The 24,621-nt window shown below is 40.6% G+C and overlaps 1 protein-coding gene across 1 annotated transcript; it reads right to left on the bottom strand.

The window, feature by feature from the left end:
• Positions 1-1,581: 1,581 nt before the first annotated feature.
• On the bottom strand, positions 1,582-9,643 carry chn1 (chimerin 1). The gene is made up of 7 exons (XM_061723502.1): positions 8,853-9,643; positions 7,651-7,735; positions 4,973-5,146; positions 4,301-4,378; positions 3,458-3,595; positions 2,553-2,658; positions 1,582-2,411 (listed from the first exon to the last, which is right to left on the bottom strand). Exons 1-7 carry the CDS (start codon positions 9,102-9,104, stop codon positions 2,240-2,242), a joined length of 1,005 nt encoding a protein of 334 aa, XP_061579486.1. The 5' UTR covers positions 9,105-9,643; the 3' UTR covers positions 1,582-2,239.
• Positions 9,644-24,621: the final 14,978 nt, after the last annotated feature.

Below are 24,621 nucleotides of genomic sequence, written 5' to 3'. Positions count from 1 at the left end.
CATGCGCTTTAAGCGACACAAATTACACAAAATGTGAGCATAAATGCAGAAATACCAGAACTATTCCCTTGGATTAAACCCTGAATGTGCGATGTTGCAAGGAACGCATACACATACAAGATATCACACCTTTACATCGTGGATTGAACTCAAGCTGAGCAACATTTAAAATTCCCCTTTTAGCATTGCTGTGTGAAAGAAGGGATCACAAGGCAATTAAACAGAACGAAAACCATCTCAAAGACTTATTTCCCGTGAACTGAATGTTTCTTTATATTTCAGCACTTAGAGATGTATTCAGGTCAGCCTTCAGCAAGGAGGAGAGCATTACCATCCATTTCAGACAGAAAGGTCAGCTATCTCATGGATCACAGCTTTTCAAATTTACTCTCATTGCTGTGAATAATGTACACCGAGCCCACAATACATTTGGCAGGCACCACTCGTTCATGGTGTTATCACAGCATCCTACTCCGGGATAGGGAACTTGATAGCTTTATTGGCGTGGTTTACTCTCTTTCACAGTCGATGCCCATTGTAGATGAGGGTGTAATATATTTAGAATGGCTGATAATGGCTGGGGAAGGCTAAACGGTTGGATGAAAATCCAATTTTGCCACACAATCACCAGAGACAATTCTTGGTTTGGCCCGCATTAACTCAGTGAGATGTGGTGACAACACTCAAGTGATTAAATGTCAAGCAGTGATTGCCGCTCAAATGCTTTGTGATGAAAGTTGAGGCATAATGAATGCAAAAAAGGAAAGGGTTGGAAATAGAGCTGCAGACAACAAAAGCTATACAAATAATAACTAACTGTGAAAGCTCACATGTCCAAGGTTAAAGGAAGGATATTATAAAGAAATGTTGATATTAAAATCACAAAAGGAAAAAGCCCCCAAGAGTGTGACAAGCGATTGTGCACCAGTCCCAGATGATGTGCGTGACTGGTTCTTGGAAATTGGTTGTAAGAAAATAACCTGTGGGTAATAAAACCTGAAATCCATTAATGTCATGTGATTTTTTTTTTTTTTTTAATTTTTGCACATGTAACCAGAAATTATCAGCCTCTGATGAGCCCAGTGATCTCGGCCCCTCGGGTAATGTGGCTTTGCTTTTAAAATATCACTGAGAATCTGTGTGACTGATGTGTTGTTGAAGGGGTTCCTGTAAACTCATGTTGATGAAGCTCGCGGGCAGAAACCTGTCACTCCGGATATACGGACACAAACTCTGCCAGGGTCATTGTACAGCTTCAAATTAATGATGCGTTCGAGAAAATCTTTTAACCTGCATAAAGATACTTCGCAGCCAATGTTAATTTTCTGCTACTTCAACAAAAAAAGGATAAATAAATAAATACATAAATATTAAAGGGAGTTTTGCAATGAAAGAAAAATATATTCTTGCCACCAGATAACCCCCCCCACAACCACCACCAGCATAAATGAATACATATGCCACTTTCTGTGTGTGTGAACTGTGAAATGCCACAAAGTCAGCATTGATGCTGACTTTCTGTAACTATGACTCATGAAGCATTTGATTTCTAAAAGTAGGATTTAATAAATTAAAGCAATCATGCAGAAGTTGCGTACAAAAACATTACAGTACAAAATTAATTTCACAAATCCTATTTATAACACAATAAAAATGTTACTGTCCAAAACAACAACAAAAAATGCACCAGTGTTTACGCATTCAGAGGAAAGGCTCAACTAGAAAACAATTTTTAAAAAAGGAGTGTGACTTACAAACATCTGAAAAGCTAAAAAAAATGACATCATCATCATAAAAAAATGACTGCAGAAAAATTTGCTGGACTTTTTTTTTCCGTTGTTTGTTTGTTTTTTTAACATCCAGCTATTCAAAATTTCACAGAAACAACTGGACATGAGGAATGTGGACCAAAGAAAAAAACTACAGTTCAGAGGAATGCGTAAAAAAAAAAAAAAATCACAGCGCTACACAATCTTCGACACATGCTGGGTTACAACTTAAAAGCAACAAAGACCTCGCACCACGTGCATGCTGGTCCGTCGGCTACTGAAAGTCCCCCGACAAAAGTGGGGAGATATGAAGTGTACGGTTCATCATCCAGCCCCAGGTCAGGGGAGGACGGATGCCAGGTCACCAATATTCCATACACAAGTCATTAAAAACGAAAAAAAGTATCAATCAATGTATTTTTACATAAATGAGTGGTTAAAGAACTGATCTAAAAAGTCCTGATCGGAGCTCAGAAGAGCGCCTCTTCATTCTTGATGAGCACCTCCACCACCTGTCTCTGGTAGCGGATGTCATTCAGTGCCGTTATGGCGTCCTGGTCGGGCGCGCGCATCAGGGTGGGCCCGAAAATGATGCCGAGGTTCTCCGCGCTCATCAGGTTGAATTTTTCATTCTGTGTCACCCTGCAAAGTGTGATACAGTTAGAAAAGCAAAGCAACCCAGTAATGGAAGCGTTTCAATGATTCCAGAGGAACAAAGTAATGAATTCACAGTTCGAGACCTCCTCCAAATGTTCGCACCCCTCCTTTCTTCTCAATTCTCACCTCTTTAAGTGGGCCATGAGGTACTTGAGAGTTTCCCTGTGTGATGGCGGCAGTAGAGCGAGAGCCTCGCGGAAAGCTTCCAGCTTTTTCTCTTGTTCTGTGAGCTCTGGCAAACCGAAAAAGAGGACGCGATTAGCATGAAAAGATTACTGAATGGGCCTGGCGGGCGGAGGGGGCCCAGGGGCCTGAGAAGATGAGCAGCCAAAGAACCAGAACCCTTTATTTAAAATTAGTGGGAAGTCTTCAACGATTAGAGAGAGGAGATTTAAAAGGGATAGAAAATAGCCGGGATTAAAAAATAAGGCACAAAATGAGAACTGAGAGTTGTGGGAAAAACATGAAACAAACACAAAAATGGTCACAAGATGAAAAAGACTTCAAATGAAGAAGGAATTTAATAAAAAAGTGCACTTTATGTGAAAGAAGGAACTAATAATTGACGGGTTTTTTTTGTACTTTGCAAATCATCGACAACATTGTAGTTTTTTCCTGCAGTTATGCTAAGTCTTGATATTAACAGCTCAGGTGTCGCTGCAGATGAGAAGAATCACCTTCTGTCTGTGTTGTGATGTAATAACCACAGTCACATCACCAGCACACGCCACAGGCCTGATAATTTACATAAATTTGCCAAGCAAATCCTCAGTGGTGTCATCTAAACATATTTTAAGAGTTGCTGAATTTGTTCCAGTCGCATCTTATGTTTTTGTTTTTTTTCCACCCTCATCGGGCCGACCGGCATCTGCTACGTCTACCCTGCACAATGTTTTCTGCACGTAAACGATGAAACTGGATGAAACTGGATGAAACTGGATGAATGCATGCAGCAAAACGCTTTGGACGTGACTGATCCCCCAATTGCAATGCTGGATTTCTCCAAACTAATTTGTGAAATTGTGACTCACTCGCAGCCTCGATGAACCTGGGGTAGGCGTCGTAGGAGATGATGGGAACTGGCAAATCCCTGAGGTACAGTTTCAGCGCACTCGTGATGATATTGATGTCTTCATAGGCATTCACTGAGATGTCTGTCTTCTCGCCATCTGTGCAGACATGCGATGGAATAAAGGGAGGAGAAGGAAGTAAATTAGAGTGGTTCCACTATAAAAATGGCTCACATCAGCACTTGTATGCCACAAATGGGACTGAAGAACAGAGAGATAGCTGTGTTGCAGTGGAGGGATAGAATCTGCTCGGACCCTTTATCATGGCAGTGCAGCAGCTATCATCCCCTTGGCCTGTTTAATTCAGACTTTCTCTCGGTTATGCATGCTTTCCAGAGGAGACCATGGCCTACTTGTGCTGGCAGACTGAGCATCACAGTGCTGTGAGCTGGAATGACAGTGTCATGGATGATCTCCTGCATGCGAATCTGCCTCAGAGTTCAGTCCACCGCTGAAGGGTTTCTCTTACAGTTAAGATTCACTCCGGTCTGAGGCGAGACAGGTTTATTCTCACTAAGCTGACCATGGGCTCCCAGCAGTGCCACGTTTGAGGCAGTGAGAGTACATCCATGCTTCATAAACCCCAAGGTCCCCCCCCTGTCTGTCGACACAATGAAATCCGGCGTGAGAGGGAAATGTCAGGATTGGATACGCATTCCCAGATGGACGCTAATCCTTCACAAATGTGTCAATATTTTACTAATCCAAACAGCCATGTGTCTCATTTGGACATATTTACACAGGCGATGCCTTCTAGTGCCATTCTGTGAGTTGACAGCAGTTTTTGAAACATACGGGACAAACCTTTGTCAAACCCCAATTTGACGTCTTCCACCGAGTCGCTAAATCCAGATATCCTGTAGAGCCCCTCCGACTTCAGTCCTTGAGAAGAAAAGATTAAATAAACAACCTTTTAGACATTGTAACAGCTGTCAGGAGTAATGTGGAAAAATTGACCTTCAAAATACTCTTAAATATGCACAAGAAATAAAACACCGGCGGTGCCGCACACTGGAACAACATGGCCTGCTGCAAACAGTTTTCTGCATCACCGGGCAAAATAATAAAGGCATTAATCAAACGCTGCCACAGACATGCATTAGGGGGCAGACAATGACGTTGCCACTAGATTTCCACACAGCTGATTGATTTAAGTGAAAGGCAACCACCTAAGACGGCAGGAAACAGAGTAATATATTCTTAATTAAACATTTACAATTACCAGCAATCTCATCACTCCTCTCAGTCAGCCCCCTCAAGGAAAAACATTAACTCAGACCGAGACTGAATCAGACTTAAACACCTCATCTCCAGTATTAGATGCTTCGGATAGATTAGTATAAAATGAAAAGTGATTTATAACAGGTACAACTAGAAAAAGTGTTAAAAAAATAGGTTCCTATCACACAATAATAACAGCCAATCAAGGAAATGTGCCAAGGACTTGACATGAACTGATACTTAGCGATAACTGACCTCTGGACTCGATCTCTCGTATGCACATGTCCACCACCATGGGTCGGGCCGTGTTATAAGCTTCAACCAGGGTGGTGAGGTCACAACTGTACACCTTCCGGATGTGTCTCAGGTCCGGCTTGCAGTCGTTGGGTACCAGAGCGGAGCAGTCTTTGTGGACGTTCAAACCGCAGTCTACAGAGGGACAGACAGGATTTCACTCTCAAAACAAAAGCAAATAATCTGCAAGCTTTAATTTGTGCACAATGAAATTAGTAGCTCCATTTACCAACTTCCCTCTGCACATAACTTTGGATCCATTTAGTCATTAAAAATGAATCAAAAGTAGTAAAAGAACCAGGTACTAGGACACTGACTTATCTCATCAATATGTGCTGGGATGTTTTATTGGTTTCAGAAAAAAATCCATGTGTAAACATTAGATACATTACTTTGGTATTTTGTCAGGGAATAAAAGCCCACATTGTGTTTTGCTTTCAGTCACATTGGATGAGCCAGAGCTCGTCTATGGACAGGATTCCCTTCCCGTCGGGAACAGAGACTCCACTGGACGGCAGATTCAGAAAGAGACCGCAGCTCTGCTTTGTAACGGAGACGGTAGCAGGGAATTACTGCAACAGTGAAAACGCTGGAGCCCAGAGGAGGGACAGTCAACGCTGCTGCACGCTCTGTTCTCTTTCAAACCCAAGCTCGTCGTTCTCAACAGCAGTGGAAGCAGCGATCGAGGCGCTGCGGGCTACAGGAGACCTAGTTTTCCCAGTCAAAAAATGGGGCAGCTCTTAAGTGCTTAGATCTTATGAGCCCTCTCCAAGTTCTGGAGGGTTGTTGTATGACAAATGCCACGTGATTTTACTCTACAAAAAAGTAAAATAACATTAAATTTCCTTTTTCTTTTTTTTATTAAAAGCAAAACCAGAAAAAAGCTGCTTTGGAAAGCTGAAAATCTATACATCTGGAGGACATCTGACGATATTTTGATTAATATGGGTCCCTGGAGAAATTCAGCAGCCTGAATTTATATGCATTGATGGCAGAAATGTAATTACCTTAAAAGATTATTCTCTTAAGGACATGAGACAGGCTGTATAATAGTGGCAGGCTGTCATCAGAAACAGGCCTGCTGAGCTCTCTCTGCCCCGGGTCCCTGGGGTAGGTGAGCCCAGGGGACCCTGGGAGCCGGGAGATGGAGGATGTTTACTGCACCGCCAGCACTGTCTCCGTTGCCACGGTGAGGAGTTAACAGCTCACTTTGGAGAGGCGGTTTAATAGCGGCCGGTGGATAAATTCATATCAGCAGATTATCACCGAGTCCAGGAGGAGAAAATGACCTCTTTCTGAGTGGACGTGAAAGAAATATGACGCTGGAAGGCTTCGCCATTTTCTGCCAAGTGCTTAAGTTGAACAGGGGTTGAGCCGTGTGACCCGGCTCTTAGGCGGAAGCTGGCTGAATTTTAATGTGTGCGAAAACGGTGCCGCTTCCCAACACTCCCAGCTCTGCTCCTCATTAAACAGACATGCCAGCTTTGTTTTCCTTCACGGACATGATGGGATGAGGTTGGGTTGCTGGGTGGATGGGGCGGGTGTGTGTGTGTGTGTGTGTGGGGTGCAATCCGATGAGAAAATGTGCCACAACCAGCACAACTAGAGGCTGGCTCTCTGGCACTTGGCCAACAGCAGTTCACACACACAGAAAAAGAAAAAGGGGGTAGAAGAACCTATTTTTTCTTTTTTTTTTTGGTATGCAAATGTCAGGATCATGTGAGACTTCGCTGCCCCAGATTCTGCTGGCTGGGGTTGAGTGGGAAGGAATGGTGGTGGTATATGCGCGTCGCTGATTGGCTCCTAACATAAGGGGCTTTATCTGGATTGTTGTTGTCTCCCAACAACAACATATTAATAATGTATGTCGGAGCTCCCACAGATATGTGTGATGCACTTTGTTGCATCAATAAAACATCAAAGACACATCAGACTGCATCGGGGCGCTTTTCTAGAAAGGGCAACAAATTCTTACAAGAAACCTAGTGAAAGTGAAATCTCATCATCATCCTTGACAACCACACACTATAGAATAAGTGTATGTACAATAACAGTATAGAGTATATCAGTATATATATGTGTCGAATGTAAAACATTGAAAGTATTGCAGATTTAATGAGAATTGTCTAAGAATATGCTCACACAAGGGATTAGATAATGAAGTCTTCCATAAATGAAGATGATGAGAACCTGACATTAAACCTATTTCGTGCTTTTAGGCCAAGAATGATGCAATTGTTTATCCATGATTAAACCATCAGCCAAGCAGAGGCACTGAAAACCTTTGTTATTGTAATATCGATGAAAGGATGTGAAGCCCTGAGATGAGAGGAAGATCTGAAAAAATGGATTCATCTCAGTGTTTGACCCGTATTCTCCGATTCAGTACAGTAAGTTAAATACAAATGTTGCGTATTTGTTACATCACAGCTTTACATCCTCATTTCACTCTGTTGTATAAATCGTAATCCTCAAATTGCTGTTGAGATTTTAGATTAAAATTCCGTAATCCAGCTCCAGATGCACTGTAAGTAACCCACATTGAGTGAGGCCGAGCATGTGTATGATCTATGCAACGAATGGTGTCTGCGGAGTGTTAAAGCGAGTTATATAAGGCTGCGTCAATGGTGAGATCATACCTGCACATTTGACCCCCTGAGCCATGAGTCCCCACATAAATCTGGCACAGTGTTCGCACCACTGAGGTCCCCGAAAGCTGTGGACCTGTACGAAGAGGGAGGAGGACAGTGACAGACGTTAGTGATGAAGTGCAGTGACAACAGAGGGAGAAAACAGTGGGTTATTGCAGCCATTTACCCCAGCTCCCTTTCCCCAGCCTGCCAAGAGACCCGTCGGCTGCTGCCGGCTTAAATGACAAACTCGGGGAGGACTGTATGCGTGTTGGGGGGAGGATTGATGTGGAGCTTTGGCGTTATGTCACAGCAAGTTGTGAGACTTCACCGCGGGAAAAGGGATCATTTGTTGGGTCAATTTTCAATGGAAACGGTAGACGAAAGGGTAGACTCCCACGCACTCTGGTGGGTGACAACAGCTCAGCCAATCATGGAGGCCTCCCAACTGAACGAGAGCAAACCACAACACTCCACACGGTGTAGTCTTGCGCTAAGTTAATAGAAGCTCTGAAAGGAAAACTGTATTGAATTATTTATGGTGACTAAAGCCATGTGCAGGTAACCATTAGTGGTTTCCCTAATTATCTGGAGTGATCTGGCTGGAGTGCTTAAGAATGACATTATTTTATTAACCAAGTGCTCTTTTTTTTGAGTCTAAAGGTAAAAACATCCATTATAATGGTACGGTTTTGCTGTTATGCCCTGATGTGTAATATTTCTGACACATGATGAAATCTGCACTGGTTGCAGAAACTCTCCTGGAGCCTCAAAGACAACATTCAGCAAAACAAGAGAACAAAGCAGCAGAAAGAGGGCAGCAAGCATCAGCACTTTGGATGCCTTGACAGTGATGTTTCCCTTGCTGCCCCTCCATCTCATCAACCATCCCAACATTGAGCCAGACAGGGACACACTCCCGCGCTGTTTCCCTTGTCCAGCGGCGTAATCCCCCCATCTGCTGCTCTACGTAACAGCGGCGGTCCACAGCCCGGCCAACAGATTTTCTTTTGATAGAGGCTCAGTGGACGGACCAAAACAGCTCTGTTTTTCATCCCCTCTGTGTCATTTAAGCAGCGCACACCCCTCCCCTTCCCGACTCCTCAAGGGGAGCAGGTCGAGCACCCCCCCCAGCCTTTGGCCACACATGATGACATTAAACCACTGTTATGCAGCTGACAAGAGCCCCCTTTGAGTGGATTGAGTCTCACCTTGAAGTTGTGGACTTTCTCCGATCGGGGTGTCCGGTCACTTTCCTTCAGCGTGGCTCTGCGGACCAGTGAGGTGAGCTGTGAGTAGGCTAATATTTTAATTGGTTGCCAGAAAGTGGCCGAAGGTTTCTGTGGCCCCATCCTCATTCCCAGCGCCGCTGCCAGAACATCCTCCTGATTGGCTTCTCGCTTGGCCTTTTGCACCAGAGGCTTGTCTTTCTTTTGAATATCGTACGACTCCCGCGATGGCATTCTGGCGCTGCAAAACTTCCAAATCAGAGGTAGACGCTCATCAAGACGGAAAAGTCCTCAACTAATAAAGTAAAAGAAAAACAAAAACTCCTGGATGTTCAAAGCAAGTATGTGTCACACAGTATTACTTGCATCATCCCAATTAAATGGAGACATCACTGGCATCGAAGTTTCCAAATAATTCGAGAGAAGGAGAAGAAAAAAAAAACAGTAGTCCCTGAATCCTCTCAAAGCAGTGACAGCAGATCAAGTGAAGCCCTTGTGATAGGAGTGCCAGGTTTTATACAAAGCAGGTACAGCCTTGGGTGCTCATGTGGTTCTCTGGGAAACGTATATGCAGATGAGATGAGTGGCTGAGCTAATCCTCACCTCCCTGTGCAGAGCTGATACTCTCCCTGGAGCAGAGACAGCACACTGTTGTGTGTGGATGCTGTCAGGGCGGGCAGAGACAGAGGGGGAGGAGTGTGGAGGTGGACCCTATAGTAGTGGCAGCAGATTAAATGGATCCCACCAGCCAATCACAGCATGGATACGGCAGCTTTGTAGTAGCGTGTACCCCGCCCCCCCCTCCTCCCCATGCAACCCATCAGATATCTGAGCAGGAGAGCCTGGCTGGGATGAAATGAGAGTGGGATGATAATGAGCAATGAATGAATCATGCATCCAGAGTGGGCTGCAGCCGGGGGAACGCGCGACAGCAGTGGGCCGTTGGAAAGAGGAGCTATTTTCAAAACCATGTTGCCACAGAAACTGGAGCCACGAAGAGCAATGAGATGGAAGCTGCAAGCTGCAAACCGATCTAGGAATTTGAAGAAAACATGTCATCATACAAAGTGATGCAACCACAGTTCATAATTGACATCATTTAAATTAACAAAAAAGAAAAAAAAAACAATAAAGAATTAAGAGAAGCATAAAGTAACTTCTTTTTTTAAGAGTGCAAAAAATAGAATAGAATAGAATAGAAATAGAATAGAATAGAAGACTTTATTGATCTCCCAGAGGAGAAATTCAGTCGTGCAGCAGCCAAAATACACACACGCTTTATACAAAAAATTTAAAATAGAAAAAACCAATAAATAGTTAAATAATAAAAAGAGCAATATAAAAAGTAGAAAAAGAGTATGTACAAGAGAGAAAAAAATAGTAAACACCAAAAAAATTGATAATATTTACAAAGAATTTACAAATATTTTCAGAAATAGGTGAGGTATTTCCTGGTTATTGCACTTATAAAGAGACAAAATAGATTAAATTCACAAAGCAGTGTTATACTTGTACTTTTAATTGTTTTCTGCCGTCCTTCAGCTATGAAGTGTACGTTATGAACAATAACATTATGCCTCAGCAGGAGTCGAGGCGGCGTAAACTTAAGGCCACAGCTGTAGTTTGTTTTTTTTGCCTTGTATTCACTATAAGCAGCTTATTCATTTCATTATGATAAAATATACAATAAAGAATTAAACAGCATATGTCAGTACCAGGCAAGGGATCTGGTAGCCAGGAGCTTTTTTCTTTTTTCTTTCCAGTCTTTGTCTGAATGTTCATTTGCCCGACTTATACACTGACGCAAGCCTTTGTGTTGCCTGAATACAAAATTAAGAATCAAATATAGCATCACGATGGCAATGTGAAAGAGAGACTCTGAAATCCGCATGTGTTATTCACACTCCAAGTCAAATGTGATTATGCTCCCACGTCTCACGGCCCAATTCAGACTCGACTTGCTGACGTCCTCACCTTTTACAGCATCACAGGATGTGACTGTACAGACTGAAAACTGAGAAATCGATGGCTGTTAATGTGCCTTGCTGCTCCTGCCTCGTCGGAGGAGAAGGAGGCTGAGAGATGGAGCTGCGGAGGGGAGCAGACAAGAAGCTTTTGAAGATCATTGCGCTCAGGTGGAGAGGCATCCCAAACTGTGGTGCCTTACAGGGACAGGCTGAAGACATGAAAGACGTGACACAGAGCACTGCAGCGTAGCTCCCCCCTCTCATGCTCAGTGGAAACCAGCGCTCAGGAGGGAACCTGAGAGAAAACCCAGTAAGAGCCTTTTATATGCACCAGCTCATCCTCTCAGACTCAGAGCTTTTGCAGTATAATTGTGTTGCCTGCTGCTGAGTGCACAATGACTGCCTCCCTCCCAGGATGTGGTTTACTTTGAACGCAGCTCTAATTGACACTGATTGATTTGTTTGTTTTCCAGACATGTCCAGCGACGGAACCCTTGAGGATGGATGCGTTGGATGTGGTATCTTTTACATCTCTGCAATGTCCAACCATGTCCGGCCTGGAAATGGGGCCGTGTTAGAATACTGAGCTCCTCATTATTTAGGGTATAAAAACTGACTTAATCGATTGATTTATAGTTCAGGGAAAGCAAATGTATTCATTCAGAGTGCCTTTAGATCATACAAAATGCATTAAAATCTACAAAAACCATGCAGGCAAAGAGAAAGTGAGGGAAAAATGAAATAGGACTCATAAAACTAAGTCAAAGGTGAAACTTGTCCATACTTTAGTTCACTGTATTAAACACTGGCAATTAGAAAAGGCTTTAAAGTGGATTTAAGATAAGTAAGAATTGCAACAGTCTAATTCTGATTCGACCCGTATATCAATACAATCCCTAAACTTTCTCTCTTTAGAACTTTATTTCCTTTTTTCTGCCCCAATCTTTTCAAATCCATTAAGCTTTTGGAGTATTTCTGTTGGGTTAGAGGAATGTTACATAAGGAAATGTTCTTCCAATGTCCCGCTGACCTGAAGGGACATAAAGACCCATTAAAGGGACACAGCCATCCTCACAAGTGAGCTTTCAGAGCAATGGTTTCTCTGCCAGACACTCACATAACTCTCTTTGTTTGAGATAGACAAGAAACTCAAACCATAGACACTAATAGCCATTGCAAATGACGACACCAGAACAGTTGAAATGAATATAAAAGGCTGCTCATCCACCAAGCTCATCCTCGAGCAATGTTTAAGAGGTCGTGGTTACATAATGTTACATAAACTGGAGCTCGAACAGGCCTAAGGGAAACTGTAGTCATGTAGGGTTTAAAAAGGGTGACATATCAGTGTTTTATGATCTTCAAAACGTAGCAAAAGCCTTCGGTATGGAGGTTTAATGTTTATTTTGAGACGTAAAGTCAGAAGACAGTCAGCTGGTCCTGAAAAGAGCTTTTTAACATTAAATATGAAGCATGTGTTTTGTCAGTTTGAGCAAGATCAGTGTAAGAATAATCACAGAGGAAGTAGAAAGGAGAGTGAGAGAGAGAGAGAAGGCGTCATGCAAAAGATGAAGCAAGAGTTTGATTTCAGAGAGAGATTATACCGAGGTGCCACACCATATTCTACTTTTTATGACTTATTCGCAGTAAATGTAAAAGTGAATTTCAAAATCCAGTCCCAAAGGTCAGGGCAGCATTCTGGCAATGACGTGCACAAAACAGGAGAGTTTTTAAAAACCCAGGCAGGTGTTTCTTTCATTCGGGAGATGATAAATAACAAGAAAAGTTGAGTTCAGGTAAAAAAGAAAAAATAGCTTTATCTTAAAAGTTAATAACCACAATCATATGCTGTGACAATGCACCTTTCAATAACCATGACTACCTCATACTGCTGCACCTTTGACTTTTAAATTGTATATATGTTAATAATTCTATTACTGTTTGTAACTATTTAAATCTGGGTTCAGTGAGCAAAAAAAAAAAAAAAAAATACCCTGTCTGGCATGTTCATATACTTGGCCAATAAAGCTTATTCTATTCTATTCTATTCTTCAAAGGAAATGTTCATAGAAATTAAGCAGCCACAAGACCGTGCAGATGAACTCTTCCACCAAAATAACACTTACTGTTTATCTCAAAGGTGGATTGATTATGTTTTAGGTCGTGGGAACATTTAAAAATAAGACTTTTACCATGAGATAAGGATTTTAAACCCCTGTAACTCCACAGTGGGGATGGTGAGCATCAAGATATTCATAATCCCACTGAATGTTAAGATTTTTGATAAAAAAATATGTTTTCTTGTTGTTGTTTTTTTGTCATAAGGACAGAAACCATCACTGCCAGGAGAGACCACGCAAAGGATGCTGCACAGATGGTTGCTTTTTTTCCCTTTTTCTTTTTTTTTTTTTGCTGTTCCTGCAAGAAATCTGAAACAAATGACACCATATTTTACCCGAGCAAATAGATTAGCCGGATGTAGCTGGAACAGTCTGCGCTTTGACAGTGATTTATGGTTTGCTGCTATCACATTTTGCTATTCACACTACAAGGTCAGTACATACGTAGAGGCACTTTCCACACTGGATGTGCACAATAGGGTGGGAGGCTACACTGTCAGGTGCATTTTAATCAGGAAATGTGTGAATGGACATCCAGAAAATGCTTGATTTTAAAGAAATGTTGCTTACTAGATCAATGCACCTGAGGAACAATAAATGAGAATGTTTCCGTTGAAGCCAGTGGAGCTCTAGCATCACAGCTTTAAAGCTTTAATGCTTACACCATAAAGGCAGGAATCCCCCCACTTTCCTTTTTTTTCTTTTTTTTAAGGAATGACGGGGTTTTAGATGGGTTGTGGAGAATAATTGAAAAGCTTGAGTGGTCCTTTATCTTGCTGTGTGGCTCTGCTGGGAACGCTCTGCCCAAACAACAATCCGACGTTCAGGGGACGATGAATGGCTCAGCGTGCAGGAGCTGTTTTGGCAACAGAGAGATGATAACAGGACGGGATGAGTTTGTCAATGCCTCATGTCTTTGACAAAGAAAAGCCAGGGCTGGGGAAAAATAAAGAGATTAACTTAATTTGCTTTTCCATCAACAAAGGATTTTAGAGGTTGACGTTTTTGGACAGGTTTGATTCTTTTAATTCCTAAAATTATGTATTTATGTAACTTTCAGCAGTAAATACTGTGAAATATTTCATATTTAGGCAGATTTTTAATGCTGAATAAGCCCAACAAGCTATGTCTTTTTTTTTTCTGGTTGTCTGGACTAATCACGTGCTGCTGTTGCTACAGTATATGAAGGGTTTGCATATTACTATTACTGTAACTAGACATGGAGAGGAAAACACATTTTTACATGTCATTCACCAACGCATGGAAGTAAAATCCAAATATCTGTGTCAGATCTTGAATGTATCTAACGGTGCTGTCATAATCAGGGATGGGTAGAGCTGATATATATGTATCTTTTCATCCTTATGTAACCGTACCTCCCTCCTCCTCATTACTCAGGGAGACAGACAGAGTCTACAGCATCCTGGAGGACGAAGAGGCTCAGCTCAGTCAACATCTTCTTTATCAACCCCGAAACATCGTCATGTTCAAACTGCGTGTGCAGCCGGTTTTGAACCACGGATGAAAGAACTCTTATGTCATGGCCATTGCAAAACATCTCCCGTCATAGTCTGAGTCATTTCACTCACATAAAAGTCTTCTTTTCTGTTTTACTGCATCTAAAATTATGTGCAGCTCCGGCTCATAGATTTAAAATGAATGAAGAAGAAGAATTCAAATAACTAAATAAATACAGTCGATTTGACTTGGTTAAACATTATATTACTTATCTCCAAATAACCACACACAGGCAATTCTCAATGTCTGAATGCATTACTTCCCAAACATGAGTCATACAAGAAGACAATAGGACCTGAAACCCCGATTTACTCCTATTATTCAGTTGTACGCAGGATTTTGGAAGCAGTGTTTCATTAAAAGGCAAAGGACCTTCAGATGGGGGCAGGGCCATGTGGCAGCTTTTAAGACATTTCATTACATTTAGCTTTTTCTTCTCATTTTGGTGTAGATGGCCCGCTCCCGCCGCCACACTGCTTCCTGTCTCGTCATGTGGAGCGAGGACACACACAAGGTCACACCCAGGGATTGTAGGCGTCTTTCCTGCAACCTAACAGTTTGCTTTCTGCACCACATAAAAAAATTTAACAAAAAAAAAAAAGAAAAAGAAAAGGTTGCTTTCTCTTGTTTAGGGACAGATGGCCAAGAGTTGCATTTTGGCAGAAGGCCTTGACTTTCTGATCAGTAATCTGCTCACTGTCTGCTCCGGCTGGAGGACACAAACCTGTGGAGTCTGGACCATATTGCATCTTAGCAGACTTCAGTTTATGTAGGAGAACAGCATCTGTTTTGAGTGTTGGGTTCCCAAGAGATCGATATTTCTGAGCCGCTGGTTATCTCGCCAGCTGAATTTAAAAGACCGGTCCCATGAGTAGGTGATGTTAATAGATATTTCAGAGGTGCTCAAGTATGAATGATCTGATTACTGCTTTTAATTACTGTGCAAAGCTGGAAACATCGTGCACTGTGAGCAAGCGTGAGTGCTTTATTTTTAAAACAAGTGAGTGGGCATTTGCATAAGCAGCAAAATACTGTGCAGGGTTCGTGCAAAAGGACAATACATAAATAAATAAATAAAATGATAATAATGTCCAACTCAAATCAGGGCGATTCACATTCAGAGGGCGGAAATAATAACAGTTTTATGAATAATAAGAAGAAGACATTGTTCCCTCAGGTCAACTTCTGTGGCAAAGAAAACCAGTCTAATGGCTAAAAGTTAAAGGACACTGATGTTCGTGGACCAAAACTCTGCTGACCATGCTCCATCGCTTCATAACATGTTGTGCAATAGTCATTTGTTGGTTTTATGGTAAATACAGACCAAAAGAATCCCTTAATATCTCCCTAAGATATTTGGAAGAAGAAATTAAAGTGACAGCGGAACATTGGTGCCCTATTTGTGCAAAGAACAGGCTGTTTCTGTCTTAATTTTCTATTTTTGTTGAGTTTCCAGTGCAGTATAGCTAAATTTAAATTCCTGGTTTATTTGAAACTAATCAGATAATCCAATACTCTCTTGTCTTGTTATATGTTATCAAATGTACTCTTGTATCCCAAGAATTGGAGAGGATTTTCAACGTTAAGCAGGGGAATTTTTCCAAAATTATGTGCTCATCTTTTTTTCTTTTAATTCAGGGTTTGATATCCCTGCATTTCTGTTTACAGTCAAAGTTATTACTTTCTTGGCAACAAAGTTCCATAACCAAAGGATTAATCGCCTCCTTATGATTGAAAAGAGAAGACGAAGCGGAATACATAACCAACGATAAAGCAGAGTTAAACTTCCAGTGTCTCTCCTTGTACTCAGGTGTTCATGGTATCATGGCAGTCGGCACAGAGGAAATGATTGACACTGATTGCGCCACAAACAAGCTGGCTGGCAGAAATGAAAGCGTATGAATTTATTTCTGTTGAAAACAAGGAATTATGCTCGAGGCAGCTTCCAAATCAGCGGGGCATGAATAAAGAATCATTCAAAATTACGCAGAACGGAGCGACTGGTGGACATCTGCTCGGCTGCTGTGCTGCCTGCTTGTTAGCATATCAAAGACGCAAATGCATCTTTCTGTCAGAAAAGAGAAGATTGCACCTTTCCACGGGAAACAGCAATACTTTGAGCAATGATAATGTAGCTTTATTTGAACGCTTGGAAATAAGCACCTTCGCTTACATAACACCCAGAGAAGACATTACACAAGCGCTGAGGTAATGAATGTAATCTGCCAGACATTTCTAACAGAGAGGCTCTTTGTTGCTGCTGAAGTGCTTCCCTGCAAAAGAAAAAACTTGCCATAGTTGTGTTATCTAACATTTTTGTGAGGCTCCTGCACATAATACACACTGGCAGAAGAAAATAAGTAATTTATCGCGAATGTTACTCGGCTGCAGAGATCGCCCAGGTCTGTGTGAGACTGTGTAATCTCACGCTGCTGAACTGAGACGGGACAATCTTGTTCATTGTCATCACACTGCCTCAGCTGATCCTGGTTGGTTCTCTGTCTTCAGAGGGCTGCATTTTTCTCTCAGAGGGGTGGAAACTTTGACCAATCTGTAACTTTTTTTCTCTTTCAGAGGGAGTAACAGATAACCTGCTGCTCTCGCTGCTTCATTTTCAATTATAGCTTCTGTGTACAACCATTTATTCCAACTTCAGAGTTCCTACTTTAGATTTGGTGTTTTTATTTCCCTTTTTTTTTAGTTCAGTAGCTTTTTAATGTTAAAGGTCTTTCTCTCTCACAGAGGACACTTTAAAATCCCATTTTCAGTGCAGCCTCTTCTTCACTATGAGACACATTCACACAACGCCAGCCGAAGGCCTATTTGGCACACCCTCAGACAAATCCTGCATTCTGGCACAGGACTCTCTTAAAGGGGCTATAGTTTCTTTTATGGGGTTTCTTCTTTCATCCCGTCCTCTGTTTCCAACAGGGAGAAGCAGCCCTGATATGAGGGTTGTACTTCTGAGCTTACTCTCACTTTGTTGCTTGTGTCTTAGTTGTCATTTAATGTCAGTGATGAATTCAAATCAAGTCACTTCAAGTTGTGTCATAGACGAGTTGTTGCTTTTGAAAATATAGAATTTGTAGTGGTTATTATTTGTCACCAACAACTAATTCAAACGGCCACCGAGAGGCACCAGGTAAGCGTTTCTAATGCAAATCAGATAGGAACCACAGGATGGAATGAGGCGATTGTCCAGACAGACAACGACGTTTTGTGGCATTTAAAAAACCTGGAAAAAACCTGGATCTGGAACATTACAGCAAGATGTTAAAATGTTGGCTCTGATTCTGTCCTGAGGCTGATACTGAAGCTATCTGAAGCTGTTAAAACCATACATCTTCCCTGGTGCCCACTGACTTCCAACTGTGCTCTAATCAATTACGTAACATCAGCTGTGCCCAAATTGCCCACCACCTTTCAAAATAAAAGCATATAGCTGCAACTCAAATAGACTGAAACAATAAGACTGACTGAACTAGTTATGCAAAACAAACACAGACATTGAAAATACAACATGGCACAAACACATAACTGAAAATCAGCTGAGATCAGCTGAGAAACGAAAATATACCGTGACCTGCAAGAGAGCTGCAATCATGACAGAAAAGCAGTTAATCAAAGCAATAAAACATTAAAATATATGTACCTGCAAAGAATGATCTAACCTCAACATATATTGTGTTAATGACGTGAACTTCCTGGTTTGAGTGACTGATATAAATTACCCTTTTGACCTCAGTGGAAATGGAAAAGGCCCAGGACTGAAATGATCTGTAGTCAAATAATTTCAACTGAAAAAAAAAGAAAAATGCAGAAGTCCACGTGGCTTCGTAACAGTCTCTGCTGCTCTGAAAACTCCGCCAGGCAACCGAGACCCAAGCTAGCCGTCTCTGGAAAGGTTTGCTTATCACCGTCTACAATGACCGCACTCTAAACTCCCACAATTCCTCTTTACCTCCTCTCTGACCTCAGGTGGGCAGATGATTTTAGATTTGCCACATGATAAGTCATTGATTTTGTCTGCAGTGAGACACAAATGTAATAAAAGGGTGAAAATATCACTGCAAGCTTGGACTGATCAATATCTGTCACATCTACTGCAGCTGCATGGTTGCACAGAAGCGGCACCAGGTTAACGGGTACATGTGCTGGAAAGAACCTGGGAAACTGTTAATGTGTTCATGTTAAACAAATAATATATGTGGTATGCACGGTATTAATTACTTTGCTTTTTAACAAATGGTGTGAAAATAAACAGAGCAACAAAGCATATGTTAAGTATTAATACATTAATTTGGATATCTTTCACTATCAGTTGTGGGTCTTTGGTTCTTTATTATAACTAATTATGCATAAAATGTCAATATTAAGTAGTCATTTTTAGAGTTTTACCATAAATAAAGTAAAAACTGATAGGGAGTCATGGTGCATGTAATATTTTGCCATTTCCGTGAGACTTGATGTGAAAGTCACAATATTTTAGTATCCATTTACACATAAACAGAAAATATCATTCCTGACAACAAGTTAAAGACGAGGATTATAGATTTTTACAACACAAAAGACATCTGACTCCAAAGAAATGTTTTTTTATTTTAATTCCTAAAACCCTTTCTGAAAGTGCAAACAGTAATTATCCGTCACTTCATCTAATGGGCAAATGTTAAAACAGTGATTAGCTCGTCTTTGTTGTCGTGATGATTTCATTTGGTGGTGTGAAAGCAAACAGCTGCAAGTCTGCTGTAATCAGTCGCTGCAATCAGAAAGACACTGCAATCTTCACGACGCTCTGGGACGATGGAGAGATACAGCAGAGCGCAGAACAATCAATCATGATTTAGGAATACAAAGAACTCTATAACCCAAACTGTTGTGGGAATTTCTCTTCTGAGGCTCGAGGAAAACCTGTTCTTACATCTATAGTTTCATATCCCACTACCATCTCTGTGTTGGTTTCAGTTTCTAAGTACACTTTGAATTAAATGAGTGTATATATAATTTTTATTACTTTGACATTCTTCACAGAGGGATTAAAGGGTCCAGCGTTTAATATTCTCATCTGATTTGGCTCCAAGTTGCACATTCACTGAATTAAAAACTAAATAGGTCAAAAGGGAAATAATGAAATCAGAACTGGATGCATCTAATAAATCTATTCTCAGGTCCGTTTCTCCTAACCCACTTGTGGGGATTAGATAACGGAAATCCTTTTTTGTTGTTTGAGCTTTGAAGAGATGTCAACGTTTGATTACATTTTCAACGAATAACCTGCAGGTGGAACCTGAGCTTTCATCAGACTTTGGGTTGTGGGACTGCAGACATCTAAAAATGAAGTTACAGAAAATAAAACGCATCTTCCTGAGGGTTAATTCACATACAGAGCCAAAGTAAGAGGTTCGTGATCCTCAGGTGATCCCTGACCCCCCTTTTTGGAGTGTTTTTGCTCCTTACATCTGCTGATCTAATTAAAGCATCTCAGATAATGGACACATGTTGCCCTCGTCAGCATGGCAATGTTGAATTTGAACCAGTATCCCCCATGTCCAACTGCAAAATTACACACACTCCCAAGATTCATCTTACACACACATCTATGCAAGAGTAAAATGAGCTTAAATAAACATAATCAATCATAAAGCACAGTACAGCTCTTCTGCCCTTTGTAAATGACATTGTCAATGTTGCTGGAAGACAGCAAGTCATGATCAATAAGGCTGGTAATACAACACAGCTGTCCTGTTAGATAAGACTTTTTAAGAGCATACCTTACAAATGTAACAGTTGAGACAGAAGATGGTTAACAGGAGTCCAGGTCAGGTAGGATGCTGGTCATTTTTGGGCTCGCAGTTACAGCTTTCTGACACTTTTAATCAAGGTGAGCTGTGATTCAACGGTAAGATGTTTTTGAAAAATCAAACCAAGGGTCAGAGCGATTACACAGACACGTCTTTTCTGTCTACGTGGACATTACCCATGGATTCGTCCATTCTTTGTGACATAACAGTCACTTTTATATCTTATATCTGCAGCTTTTTCACACTGAATCTATCGATCGCATATTCCTTACATCCATCCTTCTTCTACACCAGCTATATTCCTGACAATGCTGTTAGTATGGTTGTATTTGAGCATCAACTAAAGAAAGACGTGCAATTTTTGTAATTTACACCACTTTGGCTCTGTTTTAAATATTGTTTGAACAAGTTTCAATTTGTCTCAGAAGAATCACATTTGTCAGATTATTTTTGCCTTAAATTGACTTCATGAAATAATTTGGATCCGATTTACCTAATAACCCACTCATGGTCTTGGTGGGTGAAAGTGACCGGGGAGTGGGCTATGCTTGGCAGGAAAACTAATCAACTGATCAATTGTACTTTGACCATGTCTTGACATATATTTTTTAAAGCTTGTAAGTCCTTGACATTACATTAATTGCACAAATTGGGACGACTGTACGTCTTAAAGTAATGGTTATTCCTCTCAAAGCCCGACATTTGGATTCATCACTCCGTCAATGACTGATATAAAAAAAGCTAAAATTTTGCTCTCTGTCGGCCACAATCCTGATGTAACCTTGGTAGTTTGTCCTTGAGAATGATAAGCATCAAATATTCTCATATACCGTGACAAACACAGTAATTTCACAGCACTGTAGGTCATCTGAAAAACAAACGTGATCACGCTCTCCTCAGTGTGTAATGAGAAGTGTCCTCATTAGCTCGGCGCTGCTCTTAAACATTCGATAATCAAATCCTGGGTTAGAAGCCTCCTCTGTAATCCCATTAGCTTCATCAAGCCCTGCCGCAGCTTAACTGCTGAAGAAAATGGGGTTGAGACCGCGCGGGAGCTCGCTGAAAGAGAACTAATTCTGTCAAATTGTGTGTATATTGGGGTCCACATCAGGATCTCTGAAACTCGTGTCAAGGGAAAGCTTCTTTTTTTCCCCTCCTTTTTTTTAATCTATTTAGAAGATTTATGGAAGATTTATGGAAATCTCATTAAATGGTGACTGACTTGAGTTGCTGCTGCAGAAGCTGAAAGATAAATCTATTGTGACGAAAATGGAAAAGAAAATGTTTTGAATAAATCTGATGCTGCAGCACAGTATCAGACGGTTGAGGCGAGACTGTAGAGTGTTCGTGAAACACATTATGGTTATAGTATAGTATGGTTATAAACACATAGTGGTTCCTTGCCACTGTTTGGCTTAAGGCTTTTCTCCCACTATGGGAGTTTTTACCTGCCATTCTTCCTGGGGTCCGCCAACATTTTAAAATAATACAGAACTAAACATAACATAATAAAAGCAAACCAAATAAATGTCCACTAGATAAAAAGAATATCAAATTAAAAATACTGCAGAAAAAAATAAATAAAAAAAAGCAGAGACATTCCACAAAATGAAGAGAGCGAAATGAGAACATAACACAAAACAAAACAAAAACACTGCACAGTTAAGAGTTCATCTGAGGTTGTCAAAAAGTCTGAAAAGCAGTCCAGAATTTGATTTCATTTGCAGTCTAGAACTTCACAACCGATCTAATACAGAAAAAAAGAAAGAAAAAAATACATTCAAGAACAGTCATAACCAACTATGTTTCAATTTCCAGCATGTCAGACAATCAGTCTCAGCAAGCTGCTTGTTTAAGTGATCTCTATTGCATCCATCCATCCATTATCTATACCCGCTTTATCCTTTGCAGGGTCACGGGGGTCTGCTGGAGCCTATCCCGGCTATTTTCAGGTGAGAGGCAGGAGTTACACCCTGGACAGGTTGCCAGTCCATCGCAGGGCCACATATACAGACAAACAACCAGACACACTCACACTCACACCTACGGGCAATTTAGAATCACCAATTAACCTAGCATGCATGTTTTTGGACTGTGGGAGAAAACCGGAGTACCCAGAGGAAACCCACGCAGGCACGGGGAGAACATGCAAACTTCACACAGAAAGACCCTGCTGGGCCTGGGAGTCTATTGCAATGTTCTATAATTGTTACTTATACTGATTCAAAAGATGTTGCTTAACTAATAATTTGAATGTTCTTATGCTGTTTGTTTGTTTGTGTGATGTGTTTGGGAAATGAGTTCCACTCATACAGTACATGGCCCTGTACACAACAGTCCTTTTACCAGCATTAGAATTCACATGGCAGTGCAAAATATCCTCCAGGTGCATGTCTGGTGATATATTTATGATAGTCAAAGCTGTAACATACTGTAGCTCCAGGTATAATACCTGAGGAATCTTTGCAGTGACTGTAGAGAAAAGGGTACTTTACATACCAGATTTTTGCAAATCAAACCCATAAAACTTACTCTTATATTGAATCATCAGAAAACCACATAAAGATTTTTATAAATATTTATTATGTATATCTGTGGAACATTGTTGTTTTATATTACAGCATTGAAGTCAGGAGTCCATGAGCTTTCAGGAGTCAGCAATGTTAAATGCTTCCATGATCCGTGTTTAGTTTGTTTTACAATGAATGCATCAAGGAGTAACAAGAGCTGTGTTATTTACAAAGGTTTCTATGAATAACATTCATTTTTATAGCAAAAGTAGGATTTAAGTTGTCTGTTTTCCTACACTAAAAAAAGAAAGAAAAGAACCCTGTTTCAAGAAATTAGAAGATTTTTTTTTTGCTATTTTTGCTATTTTGCTAGTATTTGTTCAAGAAAAAATATCTTAACCTCTATGGCCAAACATATTTTTTCTTAAAATATGACAACTTTGACTAGAGTGATGGAAAATGAGGCTTATTTCTAGAGGGGCTATTTTTGCAAATGTAGCTGAGCTCCAGATTTCTTATTCATGCTGATAATTCTGTTGTTGCCTCAAGTTCCATGTGGATGAGCTCAGCAGTCGTCCTCCGTCCTCTTGTACATGCAGAGGTTGTACTTGTCTCGTTTTTAGTTAAACAGGGGACGCGCTTGTTTTTGGAACTAAATAAAGTTCAACTGTAATCTCCCATTTAAAAAAGAAAAAGAAAGAACGAGTGGGATAAAAGGGGGAAAGATGACACACAGTAGAGGGAGAATTGGATTCATTTTGTTTGAAATTTCACAGAAATTAAAAAATAGAAACTCCGATGAAGTAGATGGAATATAGTAGTTATTTTTTTAATAACAGCAAATCAGTTTTAAACTGGAACACCACTCATTTGTCCCCTATGTGTGTGTAGTACACTGTGTTTTGATTGTGGAAATACTCCCCGTGGATCATAGCTAAAGACTCCCCATTTCAGTTAAAGTTAAGTAATAGGTTTTCATTCTTCTCCTTTATGGCTTTAATTCTGAGTCACCATGCCTAGATCCTCGTCTTCAAAAGTAAAAGTGCCATCTACTACGGATTAGACACTTCACCCCTCTTAAGTACCTTAAGAGGAAATGTGAGGCTATTGAGGAGTTAAAAGCTTACATCAACAGGGTCATGTGCTGACACTATAATGCTAATATGTCTGAGTTTAGTGGGTTTAATATTGGCAGTGTAACACTTCTAGGAGGACACATGCTACATATATTTAATCAGCACTTAACATAACTCAAAGCTCATGTCAGCTGAGGTATTGTCGTTAATCCTGTATGTATGTAATTATGTATGTGTGTGTATGCAGTGCATGTATGTATATATATATGACATGACACTGAAGGCATTTGGTATTTATATTTATTAATTCTCGTCTACTTTGTTTATGAAGGTACATTTATTATTAAGTGATTATCATTTTTTCTTTTTATCTTATTGATTTATTTTTTTGCTGTTTTATTGTTTTATTTTTTGTGCTTGTGTTTGAAATAAAGATATCAACCAATCCTCCAACAAAGATCATGAAATTGCCAAGGAGCAAAGATTTAAAACAACTGATCCAAACTTGTTTTCATGTTCTCCAGCCTTCTATGAAAAATTTGTGATAAGTACATTTGTCCATTTTCCAAATTATTTGAAGTGTAACAGTGAAAGCACACGTTATAATTTTGCTTTGCTTGTTGTTTGATATGGAATAAAGTTCACATTTTGTGGTGTAAACATTAACTGAAAGAGCCCAAACCACATGTGTATCCCTCATCAGTTCATGCGTGAAAATGAGTTTCTTACATGAAAGCAGAAAACAGGTGATAAAGTTTG

This window comes from Cololabis saira, chromosome 6 (assembly GCF_033807715.1).
Source record: "Cololabis saira isolate AMF1-May2022 chromosome 6, fColSai1.1, whole genome shotgun sequence".
In the NCBI taxonomy this organism is placed as follows: Eukaryota; Metazoa; Chordata; class Actinopteri; order Beloniformes; family Belonidae; genus Cololabis; species Cololabis saira.
Note: the sequence above shows the minus strand (reverse complement) of the source record. Positions and strands in the feature narration are given on the sequence as shown.

Excerpts from the sequence above, each read along its gene's own strand:
- chn1 (XM_061723502.1), bottom strand. The coding sequence starts at position 9,104 with ATGCCATCGCGGGAGTCGTACGATATTCAAAAGAAAGACAAGCCTCTG. Across the intron at positions 7,736-8,852 it reads AGAAAGTCCACAACTTCAAG|GTCCACAGCTTTCGGGGACC; the intron begins GTGAGACTCAAT and ends CTCTTCGTACAG. Across the intron at positions 5,147-7,650 it reads TCAGGGGGTCAAATGTGCAG|ACTGCGGTTTGAACGTCCAC; the intron begins GTATGATCTCAC and ends GTCCCTCTGTAG.